At 35.0% G+C, this 18,039-nt stretch overlaps 1 protein-coding gene across 1 annotated transcript in view; it reads left to right on the top strand.

Annotated features, from left to right (window-relative positions):
* The window catches only part of SNTG2 (syntrophin gamma 2), a 60,107-nt gene extending 55,781 nt beyond the window's left edge, over positions 1 to 4,326 (top strand). The window contains exon 7 of the mRNA XM_062634609.1: positions 3,437 to 4,326. Within this exon, the coding sequence (XP_062490593.1) occupies positions 3,437 to 3,568 (132 nt within the window). The 3' untranslated portion in view covers positions 3,569 to 4,326. The remainder of the gene's footprint in view (positions 1 to 3,436) is intronic.
* The last annotated feature ends 13,713 nt before the right edge of the window (positions 4,327 to 18,039 follow it).

Here is an 18,039-nt window from a genome sequence, read left to right as displayed (position 1 = left end):
TGGTGAGGCACTGGAATGGATACCCCAGGGAATCTATGAATGCTCGATCCTTGGCAGTGTTCAAGTCCAGGCTGGACAGAGCCTTGGGTGACATGGTTTAGTGGGAGGTGTCCCTGCCCATGGCAAGAGGGCTGGAACTAGATGATCTTAAGGACAGTTCCAACCCTAACTATTCTATGATTCTATGATTCTATTATATTTTATATTTTTATATTGTTATTATTATATACTGTGAACTGACAAAAACAGAGAGAACTGTGCAGTAGGGGCACTGGGAAGAACTGATTGCCAGTAATGAGACATTCCTGTATTTGCTCTTTTCTTATCCCAAAATTCTTCACATAACATTGTTAGCCTGAAATCCTACCTGCAATCTGTGTTGTTACTTCTGATTTCTTATCATGATAAACATATATAGATTAGAAGTGCATTAATCCAGAGCAGAGAAATGAAAAGCTTTGGGAAAATCTGTCTTTGTTTGACCACATTTGGTCATTGTGTTGAATGTCGGAACTGAGATGACATTGTTGAATGATATCGTTATTTTGGAGCACGTCTAAGACAAACATAAGTGAGTTCATGTTTTAGAATTTACTGGTTTTAAAGATGATAATTCAGGAGGTGTAAACCTTTTACTTGGGCCAAGAACTGATATTCTGAGACACGTGTTATATCATATTGAGTTATATTTCAGTAATAATCATGAGTGTGTACTTCCTTTTAGTTTTATAAAACTCAGACAATGAGAGTTAAATAATAACACTCTTTTCTTAAAATCTTCATATTAATCTTAAATTAATATTTACAGTAGAAATCTACTGTCTATAATATACATTTTAAAAAAACTTATTCCCATACTTGTTCCATAACTATCAAGCAAAATAGAAAAAGCAGATTTTCTTGTGCCCCAAAAGGATCACAATAAAAATTACATGGGCTTAAATTCCTCAAAGGATTTTAACCGACATTCATGCTTCATTTTTCTTTTACAAAGAGATCTAATTTTGAGTATGAGGCCCAAATGATTAATTCAGGAACCAAATGCCAGTTATTAAGTTATCTAAGTGTTTAGCTTGATACAAGTTCTCAAGAGATTTTTCTTCTTTTAGTATGATTACTTCTTAATTTGTTGACTAGCAAGTATTCAAAAGCAGAGGTTTAAGAGAGTTTTGCCACTTCTCTCAATGTTACCTTTTTTTCTCCTTATTTAACTAGGTATAAATGATAACAAATAGAACATTTTGCTTATTGGTTATATCAATTTATGCCTTTGTTTTTTTATTAGGATTTAATTATGGTTGTTTCGTGTTTGCTGTTTTTTTATAATCTTGGAAGTGTCAGTTTGTAATTTAGCAATTTATAATAATCTGGTTTAAATCACTAATTACTTCAACTGTAGGCATCAAAAATAGCTATGCATTGTTTCTGAATTCAGATGGTTTTGTTTGATTTTGCTTTTTTTGAATGTTTTAGGAAAAACAGTTAATTTCAGAGAAGAATTTTTGAAGGGAGGAGAGGGTTATGTTAACACATTCTCAAAGTTGTTTGAGAAATTCTTGAGTTTCTAGGTTCTGGAAGGAGTTAAAATTTGTTTGTCTGATAATAACCCACACAAGACAAATGATTACATGCACCTAAAAATCTCTGGGTACAGATTATTTGCAGGATGTAAAGGTATGTGAGGTATTTCCCTGTAGTTTCTGTGGACGTTTTGTAGAGAATAAAGACATTTATAAGGCCTGTAACACCATGGAAAGAGTGTATCTTGGGAACTTGTTGAATATCATTTTATTACTCTTATTGTCCAGTAACATTGCTTATTGTTACTGCAGAGAATAGATGGTAACAGAAAATTACATTTTCCTGGGAATAATAAATTTGCTTAGTGGGAAATAAAGTCCCTGAGACAATAAGTTGTATATGCCTGAGGTCGTAAAGAAACTGTGTACAATTAAAGAAAAAATCAATAGAATGTCATTATCATGAACTAGATCCCTCAAATATTGTCAGGGTGTAACAGTTTCTTTCTGACACTCCTTGTTTCTCTTTGCCTTTGCTGCTCCTTGCTTCTTACTTGTTTCTTCTGCTCCAGAGTGGCTCCTTCATCCATTTCAGTCTCTTCAGGGGTGTTACCTGCTCTGCCATGGATCATATCCTAGCACACTGGCTTTGTTGTGAATTTCGGGGAATTTACTGCCTGTTCTTATACGTGTTTTCGCAGGGGTGTCATACCTGGGCTGCAGGGTTGGCTTATCCATGCCCTGTGGTGGGTGGGTTGGATCCTGACGGAACCAACAGTGTCCTCGCAGAAGCTCCGGCAGCTCCCCCCCCACCCCAGAAAAAAAATAAAAATAAAAATTCCCAGTTATGTCCAATATAGCCTCAAAAAATCATGCCCCACAAATATCACTGAACAATTTAAGACATTTGCTAGTAGTAAACCCACCCCTGCCTAGTAAATACATGGCCTTAGACAGCAAGATATTGCAATGGTGAGTTTTTCCAGAATATAGTAACCTTAAATTCCAAATATTCTTTTTGAGGCAGTTTTGTTGAGAAGATACTGTAAAATACTGTTATAAGAAAAGCAGAAGTCCAGTACTTTGCTTTTTGTTTAAAGGCAAGCATATGGATTATGTCTTGATAAACTACTATTTTAATGCTGTTGAAAATAAATGTCTTCTCCCTAAGCCAAAAATTGTCCCAAGTGGCCCCACAATAGATTTATCAGCAGCAGACTTTACAAATAGTAGTATAATGTAAATTGAGCTTGTTTCTTTTATCATATTTGTGTTGTTGTATCAAAATATTACTCCATTTCTGTCTGGAGAGATTGGGAAAAAGAAATTTATCATCTTGTGCACAGAACATGAAATATGTTATAAAAAGTCAAGGGAATCTGAGAACTGGTTAGGAGTAACTCTGCCTTTGTTTCTGAATTAAGGTATATGAATTTCATACCCAGCCATATTTCTATATGGAGGCTGTGGTGTGACTTCACCTTAGCTTCTGCCCCGCTTATCTGACTCTCTGTCAGGGGTTGCCAAAGCATGTGTTCTTCTCCCCTCCCTGGCTGTGGTTTGATACTGCGTCATCCCCAGACATCCTTACCTTATTAAATACTTTAAAATATGTTGCAATATTTGAATGTTCTTGCAAGTTGAATGCTTTCATTGTCCAAGCTGAGTAAAATATAAATAATATAGTAGACACAGAGTGAAAACTAAATTGACATATGTCACTGCCAGTGAACAAGGTACAGATGTGCACATTTTATTCTTAAAGCTTAGAGTTCCGTATAAAGATTCAAATTTTTATTTAAAATCCAATTGTTGTTTGCTGATTAGTCTGTTCTGCATTTATGTAAAATGTTTATAAACCTGAATATGAATTCACATTTTCTCTTCCTTTTTTTCCCTTTTACTTCTTCTTTCAGGAGCTTGAATTTCAGGATCTGACAGCAGTTTTACACTGTATTCACTCCTTTATAGCAGCAAAAGTGGCATCTGTGGATCCAGTGTTTATAGACAGTCAGAGTATTGCAAGAAAATATATGTACACTAACTGATATTAGATTATATGTTGTGACTATGGAAAATAAATTATTTTCTTAAAGAAAGTAGTTATTTCATTCACAATGTTTCAACTGTGTGATTTTATAAGAAGTCTGTAGTTGTGTTACCTGTAACATTAAGAGTTTCCACAATCCGTTAAACATTTTGAATCTATGAGATAACAAATATTAAGTCAAACTGAATCAGTTTGTCATCTTCAGCATTAATCTAAAATTCTAAATGAATATTCATTCAATATTTTTTGTGGTGTCATTTTGATTTCTGCTGCCATGGTCATACATACTCCCCCTTATTAGGTAGAAATATGGAATGCCATTTGAAAAGTGTGTGTCCAAAATTTGGCCTCTAAGTCTGTTTTCAAAAGTGCTGGGCACACAGACAATTTCTACTAGCCTTCCCTGTAGAAAAGAACTAATTATTGAAGACAACTGCCATAGGAATTGAGTTTTTATCTTGCTTCTATATGTTTGAAAAATTATAGCTCCACAGTCAAGTTCTTTTGAGGCCTGGGAGTTTAGCTCTGAGAAAACAATAAGTGCTCTATTTCAGACTGAGGAAAAGACTTAAGCACCCACATGGCTCTAAGCATATTAAGTAGGCCTAGTGAAGCACAAGCTGATGTTAAGTATGAATTTAAATATCATGGTAGATCCACTGAAAAGCTTTAGACTCTGCTAAAAAGCCTCCTCTCAGTTTTAGATAACTTGCCTTAGGGTTTTTTTATCTATTAATAAAGCTTCCATGAGACATTCATTTGTTCATTCATAGATTGCCTTGATGCTATCCTTTGCTGTGATGCTCTGTATGGTTGAGAACAGATTCTCTAGTAACTGCTGTTTGCAGAAGGATGCTTCCAGTATAGGGTGAACATAACAAAACATAAAGATTTTTCTGGGCCATCTGCCTTTTTTTTTTTTTTCCCTTCAGGTCTTACTCTGACTTATACACAAATGAAGTGGGTTTTGTTGTTGCTAAGGAAATAATATGGTTGTACTTTTAACATATTCCTAACCTTCCTTCTGAAATCATCTTATATGCACAGATAATACTTCTTGTTATTGAAAATTTATATAAAAAGAAGGCATTTTAATCTTAGGGCACTTCCCTTTTAAGTAATACCAAATATTGCAGGTTTCTATGATAGAAGTCTTAGTTGTTCCCAAGTACAGTTTGAGGTAGCATCAGGCAATTAGTTTTTTTATTCAAGAAAATAAAACAATCAATCAAAAACTCAAGCAAGGAGAATATCCTAAATAGATGCAATGGATATGAAGCAAATTCATAAAAGTTCTCCCTAAATTTTAGGAGTCTGTCCTGCTAAAGCAAAAGCCTAAAGTTACTGTATCCTAAGGAAAAGAGGTAGGTGCCTTTAAAAGCTCTCAGATGAGGAGTGTTTTTACATAACTTTAGTGCATAAATTTAGTCAGAAAAGTTTGCCTTCTCAGGTCTTAAGGCAGGTAGCTGTCTTGTCAGACTGCAATGGACCTCAGGCACTTAATTTAAATGGATGCTTATCTGTCCACCTAAAGGTTAAGTACAAATAAAGTGCCTAAAGTAGATGATTTGGTCCTACCATAAGGATTAGCTGCTGCCAATTGTTATTCATAGACAAATTCGTTTGAACAGTAGGGACTCTGTTTGCAATTCCAACATTGTTTATGGTTCTAATGTTGTTTGCAAGGAGGCATAGCAGGAATGCTAACTCCTGTTAAAAGAATGCTTTGCAAAGGTGAGAAATATTTTTATTACTTGTAAATAAATGTTTATAACCATAATGGTATTTTTTAAGGAAGATCATTCAATTTTATATTACCTTTTTTCAAAAACATAAAAAATTTCTTCTTTCTCAAACATGCTTTTATTCAAAATGTTTCATTTAATAGTCAGCTTTCCATTTTATTTTCAGCCCTTTGTATTTGTTGAGATTTTAACATTCACAAATTATAGCATTAAAATTTTAATAGTTTTCTTACAATCAATTCTCAGTTAGTAGAATGAATTATTAGAACTGACAGAGTGTCTGTAGGATGAAGAATTATGGATTTCCTTCAATTTTGCTTTTCTGCTATTTTCTCATATATGAGGATCACCACTAACATCGAACAGCAGGAAACTGTACCAGCTAGTACTGAGTTGGTACTACAGTCAGGTCTCTACACTTAATGTTTTAAGTATCATGTGATGAAAAACGTAGCGTATCTCCCCAAATACTGCAAATTTTTAAAAATGTTTATTAAATAATCTTTTATTTCTACCAAAAAAATCTGCAATTCAAAATGAACATTATTAATTTGGGGGTTGGGGGGGGGGGGGTGTTGTTTGTTTGGTTTTTTTTTTGTAAGAGCAGCTTGATATTACATGTTTTCCTTGACCACCTTAAGCTTTTTACATGAAGTTGCTTATACTGATTTGAAGTAAATTTGTTATTTGTTTCAAGGAATTTCTAAATTATTTTGGTCTTTTAATGACCTATGTTCTCTACCACTATTGCAGTACAGTGGTTTTCTTCTGATATGTCCAAATCAATCTCAAGGAATATTAGAAAAAAAATCCTTATAAATTCACTCTCTGGATTTAGGGGTTGTATTTTAGACATAATTCTCCAAACATATTTTTAATGAGGGACCTACCGATCCTTGTTAGCTCACTTGCTTCTTGCTTCCTTTCATATTCTGCAACAATCTCAAGACTGGGACTAAAGGCCTTCCTCAGTCTTCTGAGGAAGTTCCTGTAGCCTGGGAAAAGCTAGCAAACCGCTAGTTACTCAGCTGTTATATAAGTTCCCTAAGACTGCCATAGTAACTTGCATTTCTTTGTAATTGTCTTGACAGAGTAACATATACCTCATATATAAAAATGTTGTGCTTCCAATTTGTTTGGTTACTTCTATTCATTGCATTTTTTTATTGTCAGTCAAGCATATTATTTTATCATTGCCTTCAGAGTGTGTATCATAGAACATGCATATGTTTTCCTCTGTCAAATTTCTTGAGTATTGCACCAATTTTCAGCTCACTGAAGACCTCAAAATAGTAGGATGTGCAAACAGTAAATAGATCTGCTGCTGCTGCTTAGGTAAATTTTGCAGTCACCCCTCTGGAATCACATTCTGAGGCAGAGGGCACTTGCTTTATGTGGCTGGGCAGCTGGAATGTCAAATATTTAATTATCAATCAAAACAAATGAGAAATTTTAATACGCTTTGTTCATACTTGTGATATATTAAGTTTTAGTCTTACTAACTATTCATTATTCATTTGTGCGTAGCTTTTCTTTATTTTTTTCTAGGGAGAAAGCATGGTACCAGAATTGAGTAAGGGGTAAGGGGAGAGAGACATTTGCTACAGCAGAGCCATAAATAGCAGACTGGGGAAAGAAGCGCACAAATATAGAGTTAGAAAATTGTGCACCATCACAAAATCAAAATAGCCACTTACCACTAGAAACAGAGTAAAACCAGCATAATTTCTATATGTCTGGATTATCTTTATGTCTTTATTTTAAACTCAAAACATGGTTAAAAGGCTAAAAATAATCCTATTGATATCTGAGAATATGGGTAGTACTCTTGATTTAAATCAGAGCAAGGCTCATCAATGACATATAAAATGAGTGGTAGAGGATGGATTTGGGCACTGAGCCTGAATCATACTGCTGGCTTGTTGAAATAATTTCTGGCAATTTTTGCTCCACAGTGGTTAAAATCTACAGAAAAAATCCTGGACACAGTCAAGATGATAGACTCAGCTCAGGTCTGTTCCCAGTGAGTGGTTTGGTTGTGCTATTCTGTTTAAAACACCAGAGCATTTCACAGAGGGGTTGTGGCCAGATGCTGCCAGATGATCTCAGGGATATAAAAGAGGCCCTGAGAATTTTGGTTATAAGTTTAGATGTTGCCAGAGTCTCTCTGACTTCAGTTGAAGCAGAGCCTCATCCACTGTATCTGACCTATATTATTTAATTCTATTTTGCTTATAATCATAAAGCATATAATTTTAATATTGAGGCTCTGCTGATCCAAAGCTCAAGTTCTGGAAATCTGACTTAATTCTTTTCACAGCAGAATCTTATAAAAAGTATTTTGAAGTGATTTCCACCTTTAAGCCAGTAGGCCTCAAATTGAAACAGGGGGGAGGACTTAGCTGTGACAAATTTTAGAACCATAAATCTAAAATCCTTTCTTATATCTGAAATGCATTAATTCATAAGTAACTTCAGACAAGGCATGCCTTTTCCACAAAACCTTTAATGTCTGGTCAGATTTTTGTAGTAGCATAAGCTACATACCACATTTTTTTTAAGTATATTTTCATAAATGCTTCTACTAAAATACTGTCAGTATTTATGACACTTTTCCACCCACCTGAGTATCTCCTCTATCACAGTATTCAAAGTGGGGTGTGTGTAATGGCAACACACAATTTTTGCTGCTTTTTGTTGACTGCTGTTATTGATTTTTCATTTAACATAGTTTGTCTTTGTACTCCAGTAAGTTTCTGAGGGCAGAGAGGGTGAATGTTATAAAGGAAACTATTTCCTCTGTGCTGTTATGAGAGGCAAAGATAAGTCAGTGGTGATTTCTGTTCCTCTGTCCAGTGTGTAGGAAATTGACCCAAACACTAAAAAAATGGAAGCAGGAGAGGGATAGACAGATGGATGGACTGTGCAATCTTAAAAACCTCCTTTACTTTGGCATGCAAGATGGAAGTACCTGTCACTCTTGGAAATTCATAGAGAAATTCTTTCAGTGCAGTTTTCTTGCTTTAAATTACTGTTCATTGAGGTTAGGGCTGCTGAATGGAAAATATTTCAAAGAAAATAATGTAAAATGCATCATATAATCATATATTTTCTTCCTTAACCTGTGCTTCAAAAATATTTAGGTACTTTTATGTTGAAGCATGTAGAGAAGAGATTATCTTATGTGAAGTAAAGGACCTTGTAGCAAATTTATGAGGAAGTACAAAAGGGATTTGTGTAGCATGCAAGGTGAAGTTGAAGATCTATTTAATCTGGTTCAACCAGAAAAACTCATCAAGTAAAATCTTTTTGTTAAATTTGAAGTTATTAAATTCCATGGACTTGAGCCAAAATTCACTGCTGTTTTAAATCCCAGTGATTTTATTGGCACTTAACCTTAAAAAATCCCAAAGAAATACACAATCTTAAATAATCCACAAGTGTAGAGAAACTTTTATTTTCTAATATTCCCTTAGTGGACAAGGGCCTACCTTATCAGTAAAAGGATTCATTCCTTCTGAAAAAGTTACTGACTTTTCAGTAAGGAATCAAACTCAAAACTATTTGGACTGAAACCTTCAATCTTTTATTTGGAAAGGCTGCCATTGTGCCTTGTAAGAGTTGCAGTTATGCAGGTATTCAGACCTCTAATCTAGATGTATCACAGACTCTTTTGTCAGTGCAAAACCATGATCTATTGTACAAGGTTACACTATATCAGGAGCTGTGAGTGGCAGAAGGGTCTCAGCTGCATAGATCTCTAGCATTGCCAGACAATCAAGCAGGGAAAGGAAGCTGAATATAAGAAATTTATTTTTCCCTTCTGGTTACGAATTATTCTTACAACATTATTTCTGTTACATTTCTAGGTGAAGCAGCTGCCAGGTTTTTACGTGTGTCTAAATTCTTAATTAAGATGGAAATATCATACTTGATAATGATTAATGAATTAATGCAGAAATTAGGTATCCAGTCTATGTTAATCAGCTGGTTTTAACTCCAGTAATTGGTGGAAAGAGACTGGCAGTTCCCAGGAGTGCTTTACTCCCTCCTGCAATAGATGTCTAAAACCAGTGAATCAAATCATGTTCTGAAAAGGCAGTCATCTTTCTCCATTTACTAGCCTAGCATTTCCTATACTATTGTATAGTTTTTTGACAGCTCAATTTCCTATAGGTAACATTAGTGTCAGATGTATATACCAATACAATAAAAAGTAGCAATCATGAGCAATGATGTCAGAGGATTATGAGAATAGCATAAAACGATCCTTAAGTGAAGGGAGTGTAAATCAGAAGTTTGTCATCCCATTTAAACAGGCAGAGGGGGGAAGAAAAAGCCTTAGCCTGTTTTCCGAGCTAGCAGTTACTACTTAGCACTTAGTAGAAGGTATCTCTAAAATGAGACAGTAGAAATTGTATTAGTTCATAGATGTGTTCTATGTTCCAGGGGATACACTGACTCTTGGAACATCAAGCTGCTCATAAAAATAAATAAATAAATATTAGAGACATTCTAAAGTCTTTAAGCACTTTGTTCAATTAGTATTCAGAACAGAGCTAAATTACTGCCCTTCAAAATGCATAAGCAGAGTTCATAATCAGCTCACTGTTTTCTTTTTGCACAGAAGCTGGACAAATATTCCCCAGCTGAGTTAATATGAATATTTAATTGGTTTTAGGGATAAAACTTTCCCTAAAGTTTCGAAGTAGAAATCCTTTACTGAACCACTGTGCTTGGTCAGATTATTTTATTGTTGGATAAAACTGGAAAAAAAAAAAAAGTTCCTTAATATTTCACAGTAACACTCAAAGAAGTACCATGATTTGCATTTGTCATGTACTCTATCTATATTCAATACTATGAAGAGTTTTTCAAGTAAAGGTAGCAGTTTTCCCCACCTGCCTGTTACAAATCACAGTGGCTTCCACAAAAAGCCCAGTGCTCACTAGCATATATTGTATCTTACTGTTCGAAATATACTAGTGCATTCATAAAACTCAAGTGGGGAAATTATGCAGTGAGAAAAGTAGGATGCTTCGTAACATCAAAACAGCTGCAAGTTTGAATGTCAAAGACATTTCTGGGCTTCAGTTCTTTGTGGCAGTTAAGTATGTTTCTGTCAGCATTTTTAGTATTATTACAGATTTATTTCTCCCCATCATGAGGATATTCATAGCAGGATTAAAGGAAAATGAATGAGATTCATAACCAAACTTGTATTTTAATTTGCCCTTCCCCCTCCTTTGGGTCAAGGCACTGAGGAGTTTCAATTAACTTACTCCCTATGATAGCTGGGAAGGCTGTTATGACAGTGGCAAAGTTCGAGTTCATGGTCATTTTAACTTACACAAAGTTAACTTCTTCCCAGTTCTGCTTTTAAGTTCCCTGAGTTTGCTTGTTGCTTTGTTTTGCACTTGAAGTTTCAAGTTCTAAGATCTCAAAATACTCTTAGGTGTTTGTTTTGTTACTGTCTTTGTCATCCTAATTCTATAAAGCCAGGTACTTCTAATAGCTTGTTGCCACATTAACTGTTTCTATTCCCTCAATATTTTTTCCATTTCTTTTTAATCTCTTAGTAAGTTTCTAACACACTGTTTTCATATCCTGTGGAGAAAGATCTGCAATTACAATCAGGAAATTGCCCCCAAAATCATAGGTTTTGAATGCTCATATGAAAAGGATCTAAACAAGTTTCTCTGCTTTAATTGTTAAGATCTTTTACTTATTTTTCTCTTGGAAAAACTTAAAGCATACTTCATTCTTGTCCGATGTGTTCTAGTAGGCACAGCAGTGCAGTTCATCTTTTCTCTTGCTAATTAATATACATCCCTCAACAATAGATGCCTTTTCATCAGTAGTAAATCCATTTATATGGCATTTTGTCTTATGATTTGACTTAATCTAGCTAAGAGGCACGTAGGTTTCCTGGGGCTTTTTGATTTCTCTATCAAAATAGATTTGCCAACCATCAAGTCAGGATTGCTTAGTTCCCTTGCCTTCAAAGGAAATGTTTTCTTAGTTTGATATGACTGATATTTTTTTTCATAACAATACAGGCAAGCAGGCATGGCATAGGTGTTATTTAAAAAAAATAATAATTCCAATATTCTTTTTAACAAGCACAGCATTTTCTCAACCATCCACACTTGCACTGTGCTTTTCAACAGTGCTTGCAAAAATATTTTGGCTAAAAGTGCATGTATGTTAAACTGCGTCTAGTAGTGGTTCCCATTTTTGCCTAATGCTTGCTAATCAATTGCTTCAGTTTGTTGGTGCATCTTTATCTGCAATGTACATTACCATTTGGTTTGTCATACCACTTCACATTTTTTTCAGGTTCATTTTTCTGAAAGATTGAATGTTGTGTTCATTTGTCATAGCTTTTTCAAAAAAATCAATCAACCTTACTTCTTTTGTAGCTACATTCTCAGCCCTAGGTCTGAAAAAATTCAGCTGCCTTAAGAAAAACAGCTCTGTAGTTTTTCTCTAACAATTTCTGTCATTAATGTTATTTTTGTTTCTCTTGGGAAAAAAAAAAAAAAAAGGTTAAGATTGGGAATTTTTAGTGGTATGATCCATCCTCCTTTTTCTCACTTTCATTTTTTTATTTTTATTTTTTTTTTTATTTGACATTCAGGACACACTCAGCATTTTCTAGAAGATAAATTGGACAATTTTTGTGTCTGTGGCATGAAAATGTCCCCTCCAAAATCAAATGTTAGAAGTTCAAACTGTGAAATAACCCCACAGGTATTTACATAAGGCTGGTCAGTGTTTACTATTGTTCAACACCAGAGTTTAGAAATTGCCAGAACAATTTGCAGATGTACTTTAATTAGTTTGAACCCCAAATAAAATTGAAATGGAGGGAATTGGCATTTCATCATACATTGCAAAAACTAGGAACTTTTTTGTAGCATAGGGAAAAGAAAGTATCTCAGTATCAGCCATGTGGTTTTGATATACTGAGATGTTATCCAAACCATATGGATTTAAGAACTACCATTTTGTTTCCAGCTAAGATTTGCATAACCTAGAAAACCGAGGGACCAGTATCAAATACTTAGGAAGGGGTTTCCTAGACTGATTCAATTATTAAAAAAAGCTCTTGTGTAGATAGACCGCTTGTCTCCATCATTTTAAAGCACTGTATACAAGATTTCTAAAAGCTGAACACTAGAACCTACCAGTATAACCCAGCACCATTCACTGTGTGCTATTTGTAATGTGTTTGCAGGCTGCCTGTAGAATTTCCCAACAGAAAGCAACCTATAGCTAACAAAGAACAGGCAGCTGATGTATTTAAAACACCCACAAAAAGTATACATAGCTAAGAACCGGGGTTTCGTATGGATAAAATTATAGCTGCTTTGTGAACTATAATTAGTGACAACACCAGAGACCAGACTTCAGGCTGTTAAAACATCTTTAGGGGTTCATTCAGAGACAGCTTGGAAGACAGACATCCACCCCCACCCCCCCACCCCCCCCCCAACCTTGCTATGAAGAGATCTTGCAATGGGAAAAAGATCTAGCTGTTCTAGTATTGCATGGAAGAGATTATTTAGATTCCCCCAAATGCATCTAATAATTAAAATTGCGAAATATGCAACCATCTACTCCCTACAGGCACTCCCTTTCAAGTCCTAGACCTTTGCAGTTGTTTACTGAGCATGTTTCATGTAATATTTGCAGCCAGCTGGGAGTATGCGTACAGATGATTGCTGTGCCTCCGCTGACGAGTGGAAGTCATTAAGATGTAATATCTTGGTTACCTATGGTTGTTTATCTATGAATCTGTCCTTTGACATTTTAGGTCAAATAGATTAGTCCCACTAGAAGTGTGCTTCAGTGCTGGGTCTGAAAAAACTAAGAATATAGAAAAATTTCTGCAAAATATTCTTAGTGTGACAAGAGTAAGCAGTAGTAACAGGTAGAAGAAAAGTAAGAAAATAAGCACACTTGATCCACTTAGAGGTCTATTAAAAGTCACCTTTTTTTTTAATTCTAATAATTTCTAATTATATCAGAACAGGCATTAATTTGTACTCATGGTGACATATTTAGGGTAGAAAAGTCAGACTTTAACTTGTAATACTGTAGCATTTTCAAATGTGAGAGGTCATTAATGGCATCTGCCTGTTCATTTGCATCATTGCTTCATGTTTCTCTCTTCAAATGCATGCCTAACTCCTTTGTGGCCTTATACAGAGCCATCACTACTCTTACCCCTGAAGGCCATATACCTTGCACATTCCTTGTGCCTCCTTAGAAAAGGCAAAGATTTGCCATTTCTTATATGTATTTTGTCTCAGATATTTGTTTGAATGTGAAGAAAAATTTTATGTTTAAACACAGAAGAAAAATGCTTTCCTTCCTTGAATTAAAAATGAAAATATGGAAAATATTCTGAAAAACTGTCTGTAAGGGGAAAAACCCCTTTCCTTTAGCACAGCATTCGTCTTTTCTATACTCCTTAAGCCTTTGTTACACAAATGGAATTACAAGCAGTTTACATCAGCAAGGTGCTAGCAAGAACTCAGTCCTCTACACATACAGATTTGTTTCACCACCCAGCAGCGAAAGATGTTCAGCACACTCCCTTATTCTCTGTCATAAAATGAATCACTTTAGTAAATACCATTCTGCTTAAATTTAGTAAGGAACAGGAAACTTGTTGTCACTGTAGTAGCTTTAAAGGGCAAATTCAATTGTCCCTGCACAAATGTAAGTAGGGAAAGGCTGAGCTTGAACTGAATGGAAAATTATTTGATTAACAGATCATTTAAAGTGGAAAAAACACAGTGACTTATTCAGTGACTTTGTGTAGCACAAACAAGATTACCAAGGGGCAGAAATATTGTTGAAAATAGAAGCAGTGTTAAAGTAAAACAAAGACCTGCTGCAGGAGAGGCTTTTCCTCAGATATATTTTTCTATAGTATCTAATTCTGAAGGTTTTCAGTAAAACTTTGAATTAGTCAGTAACATGTAACAATATTGCTGTAGAAGCAGTGTAAGATGAGAAAGAAAGGCAGACCGGGTATTGTATTTATATCTCTGAAACAAAGGTATGATTCTCAACTGTTGAGAGAAAAAAAAAGAGGATGAATTTTGATAGGGAAGCAAGTATTAATTTGATTTTTTTTCTTGCCCTTTTTTCGGTTGTCTATACTTAACTTTTGTTGTTGGCTTTTTTTCTTCTTGGTTGAGATGATCTGCATTCCCAAACAAAAGATTTTCTGCTAACCTAACATGAATCATAAATCAAATTTGGAAGTGTGCTTACTGGGATGAAGTAACCAAGTAGATTTCCATGGATCCCAGCATAACCGTTGTGCATCTGGCAATTCCTCCCATCCAGCATTCAGTTTGCCTAAATCCAGACAGCAGAGACTTGAAGCTCTGGGATCTAGCACTTCGGGAATTCTCAGCCTGACAGTTTTCCTGCTACCATACTTCATTTCAGAAAGCAGGCCTTGGATTATAAAGATGTTTCCAGGTCATTCCATTTTAATAACAGCAGAGCTGCCAAGGCGACCAGCTAAGCATGGGGAAAGACCCTCTTCTCATTAAAATTCCCCATACTGCAGATTAGGGCAGGAACAAATTCGCTATCGGGAAGTACTGAAATGAGAGGTATCTGATTCTTCTCTTTCTTTTTAATGCTCCCTAATTGTATTGGTTCCGTATTATTCCATGGTTTTAACTGTACTTCCTCAGCTTGTTCATTACCATGATCACAGCGTCCACCACTGTTTTCTCCACTTCAAAAATGGTGCATATTCACACTTTGCTCTGTAAGAAGACTTACAGAGCAAAACATCTTGGTTAATTCACTGCCTAAAATTTGTGCAGTTGTCTTTTGTTCACTGTGTACAGGCAAAAATGAGCTAATTTGAAGTATATAGTGAGATAACTGTACTCGAAGGACTTGCCATTTAGTTTCAAACATTTAATATTTGGAGGGGGTATGAGAAAACAGTATTCATGATACAACATGTCATTACAGTCAGAAAGACAAAACTTAAGTAAAACTGTCTTGCAAATGAGTTAACTGTATTCACAAGGCTCTTCTCTGTAGACCAGAAGGCTTTGCACAGGCATATATAAGTACTTCTAACCTCCTCTTATGCATAGGTAACTTATTGTTGTTGGATCACTTTTCTTTATGCCGTGGCTTTGTGCAATGTTTGTAATAAGAAGGAGGACTGTATAATCTATTCCATAAGCAGTCAGAGCACTGATACTTTGAAGTAATTTTAAATATGAATACAATGATGGGAAAGAACATTATTTTAAAATTGTAAAAACACTCTCTCAAATGAAAAATTTGGAATGTGAAAAGAATAAGAAAAAATAAAAATAAAAAGGCAGCAAACTAATGAGCTCAGTTGGAACAGCATGGAAGCAGGTGCTTGGGAATATGCTGCGTGTGTCCTAAGAAGTTGTTAACTAGACTAGAGTAGCCAGCATTCATGATTACAAACATGTAAAGAGCAGGAAAAGAGAATTATGCAACAATTCCTTACACATCATGAGCAAAGACACTGCTCAATTATTAAATAATAGTGGTCCTATCAGAGAAAATGAATTCTTGTTTCTTATGAGTTTCTTTTCCTGTTTGAGCCAGACAGTGATTTTACAAATCCAGGTACTTTTTGCATCTCTTCTTAAAGCATATACATATATACCTCAGTACCCTGTTCCCCAGATTAAAATGTCATCCATCCCTTTGAGGGGACATTATTAACATTCTCACAGAAGATGGAATTCAGTTCTCTAAGGGGTCAGATCACTGCTGGTCACTGAAAGTTTTCTCATCTCACTCCTTTGTGTTTGCTCATCCCTTAGCAGATTCCTGTTCACTAGTCATATTTCTGCCATTTACAGTATCTCTTCACCTATGTCAAGATCCTTTGGTTGCTGGAAGTTTTTAATATCTGGTTTAATGCCTTCTATCAATTCTCCCTGGAAACCAAATGTTATGTTTTGTTAGTCAATTTATTTAAAATTTCTTATTTCCAAACCATACTTTGTAGTTACTGAATCTCTCAAAGTCAAAGGGAAATAAAAGTTTAGCCCCTTTTGGAACTTGCTGATAGCTGACTGTATTGGTAGCACAAGCTATGAGTTATTTCAAAATTTTACTTTAACGTGACACCATATGGTGCACGTAAGTTATTATTTATGCTTATTGCATTACCTTTATCACATTACATTTTAAAGTTTATTTGTTATATAAGCAATGATTTTTAATATATATATATAAAAATTTATGATGTTAGATGCTCAGATCTGCATTTCCTTTATATCCACGGGAAAATCCAAGAAAATTAATATTATGTAACAAGATTGGAATTTTAAATTTTAGTGTAAGTATTTTGACATATTTCATACTATATTAGTCTAATACTAGTTCTACTTCGACAAAAACATGACTAATAGCTTAGGTTGGTAATGATAAAATTCTATAAATCATTTATGTTTTCAAATTAAGGGGATTGAAAATTCTCAGAATGTGCTCAGTTTTCACTTAGCTGTAAAACCCCAAGATATCATTCTTTGTGAATATGGTAAGTAAAAAGAAGGGGAAGCTAACTGGCTTCTTAGCTGAGAAAAGTAGCTAATGTGTGTCCTTGAAATTTATATTAATATCATTCCCACGCATACTTTTATATCAACATTTCCAGAAATTTCTGTCTCAAATACCACAGTAAATTTGTCCACTGTGGGTTGCAAACACCAATAGTAACAGAGCCATGCACTACATCTGTGGTAATTTCCATTCCAAAATGATCGCTTTCAAATATGCAGCCATTGATTCTCCTTCCCTCCATCATGCCATTTTGTTTGCGAAGTAAAACGCAATTGCCACTTCTTGGTGAAAACCTGCAAAAATACTTTATGGACATAAAATGAGGAGAACTTTAATGAAATGAGTCCTTTATCCTGCGTATGAGTGTAGCCAACAATGACGTCTAGAGCTGGTTCACATTCAGAACAGCAGCCAGCAATACAGCATAGTGCTGGTTGCTGCATACTGTTGTTTATTGGAAAAAATGTCTACATTTCCTCACCCAAAGAAGAAAAAAATGTGTGAATAACCAGTGGACACTTCATAGGAAATGTTTTAAACCACTTCCAGACGTGCCCTTTGTAGTCAGTGGACATCAGTGGTATTCCCTAAGATCTCAGGGCTTCTGGGATAATTTATCATCAGTGGTGACATTAAGGCTCAGGTTTTCCCCCTAACTGCCATTTTTTTCTTATTTCCATCCTGTAAATCTTTCCTTGTTGAGAGGGAAAGATCATCTTTTCTTCAGTAATTGACATAAATTTTGAAAGATCAAGCGTACTGAAGTCTCTGGCACAGGAAAAAAAAAATAAAAATATTGAGATGAGTTACAGAAAGTGATTTTCAATTTTAAGGCCTTACAAAACATGAACTCAGAACTTCATTTTTAAGAAGAAAAACACTTGAATTAGTATATTCTGTTGCAGCCAATAAAACCTTATTAAATATGTCCTGACAATCCACTAGCTCTGTCCTAAAAAATGCATTAGTTCATAATAGAGCCAGATCTAAATTGATATCAGACTTCTATACAGACACATAGAGAATGTTTGAATGTTGTTCATCTTGGCCTTGTGGGAGTTAAATGTCTGTAGATATTATTTGAGGTTTCACATATCCCAGATTTCTTTTCCATGTTGAGGGT

The sequence above is a fragment of the Pezoporus occidentalis genome, unplaced genomic scaffold (genome assembly GCF_034315485.1).
Source record: "Pezoporus occidentalis ecotype Australia unplaced genomic scaffold, CSIRO_AGI_Poc_V1 ctg43, whole genome shotgun sequence".
Lineage (NCBI taxonomy): Eukaryota > Metazoa > Chordata > Aves > Psittaciformes > Psittacidae > Pezoporus > Pezoporus occidentalis.
The sequence above is the reverse complement of the archived record's forward strand: the minus strand, read 5'-3'. Positions and strand labels throughout refer to the sequence as shown.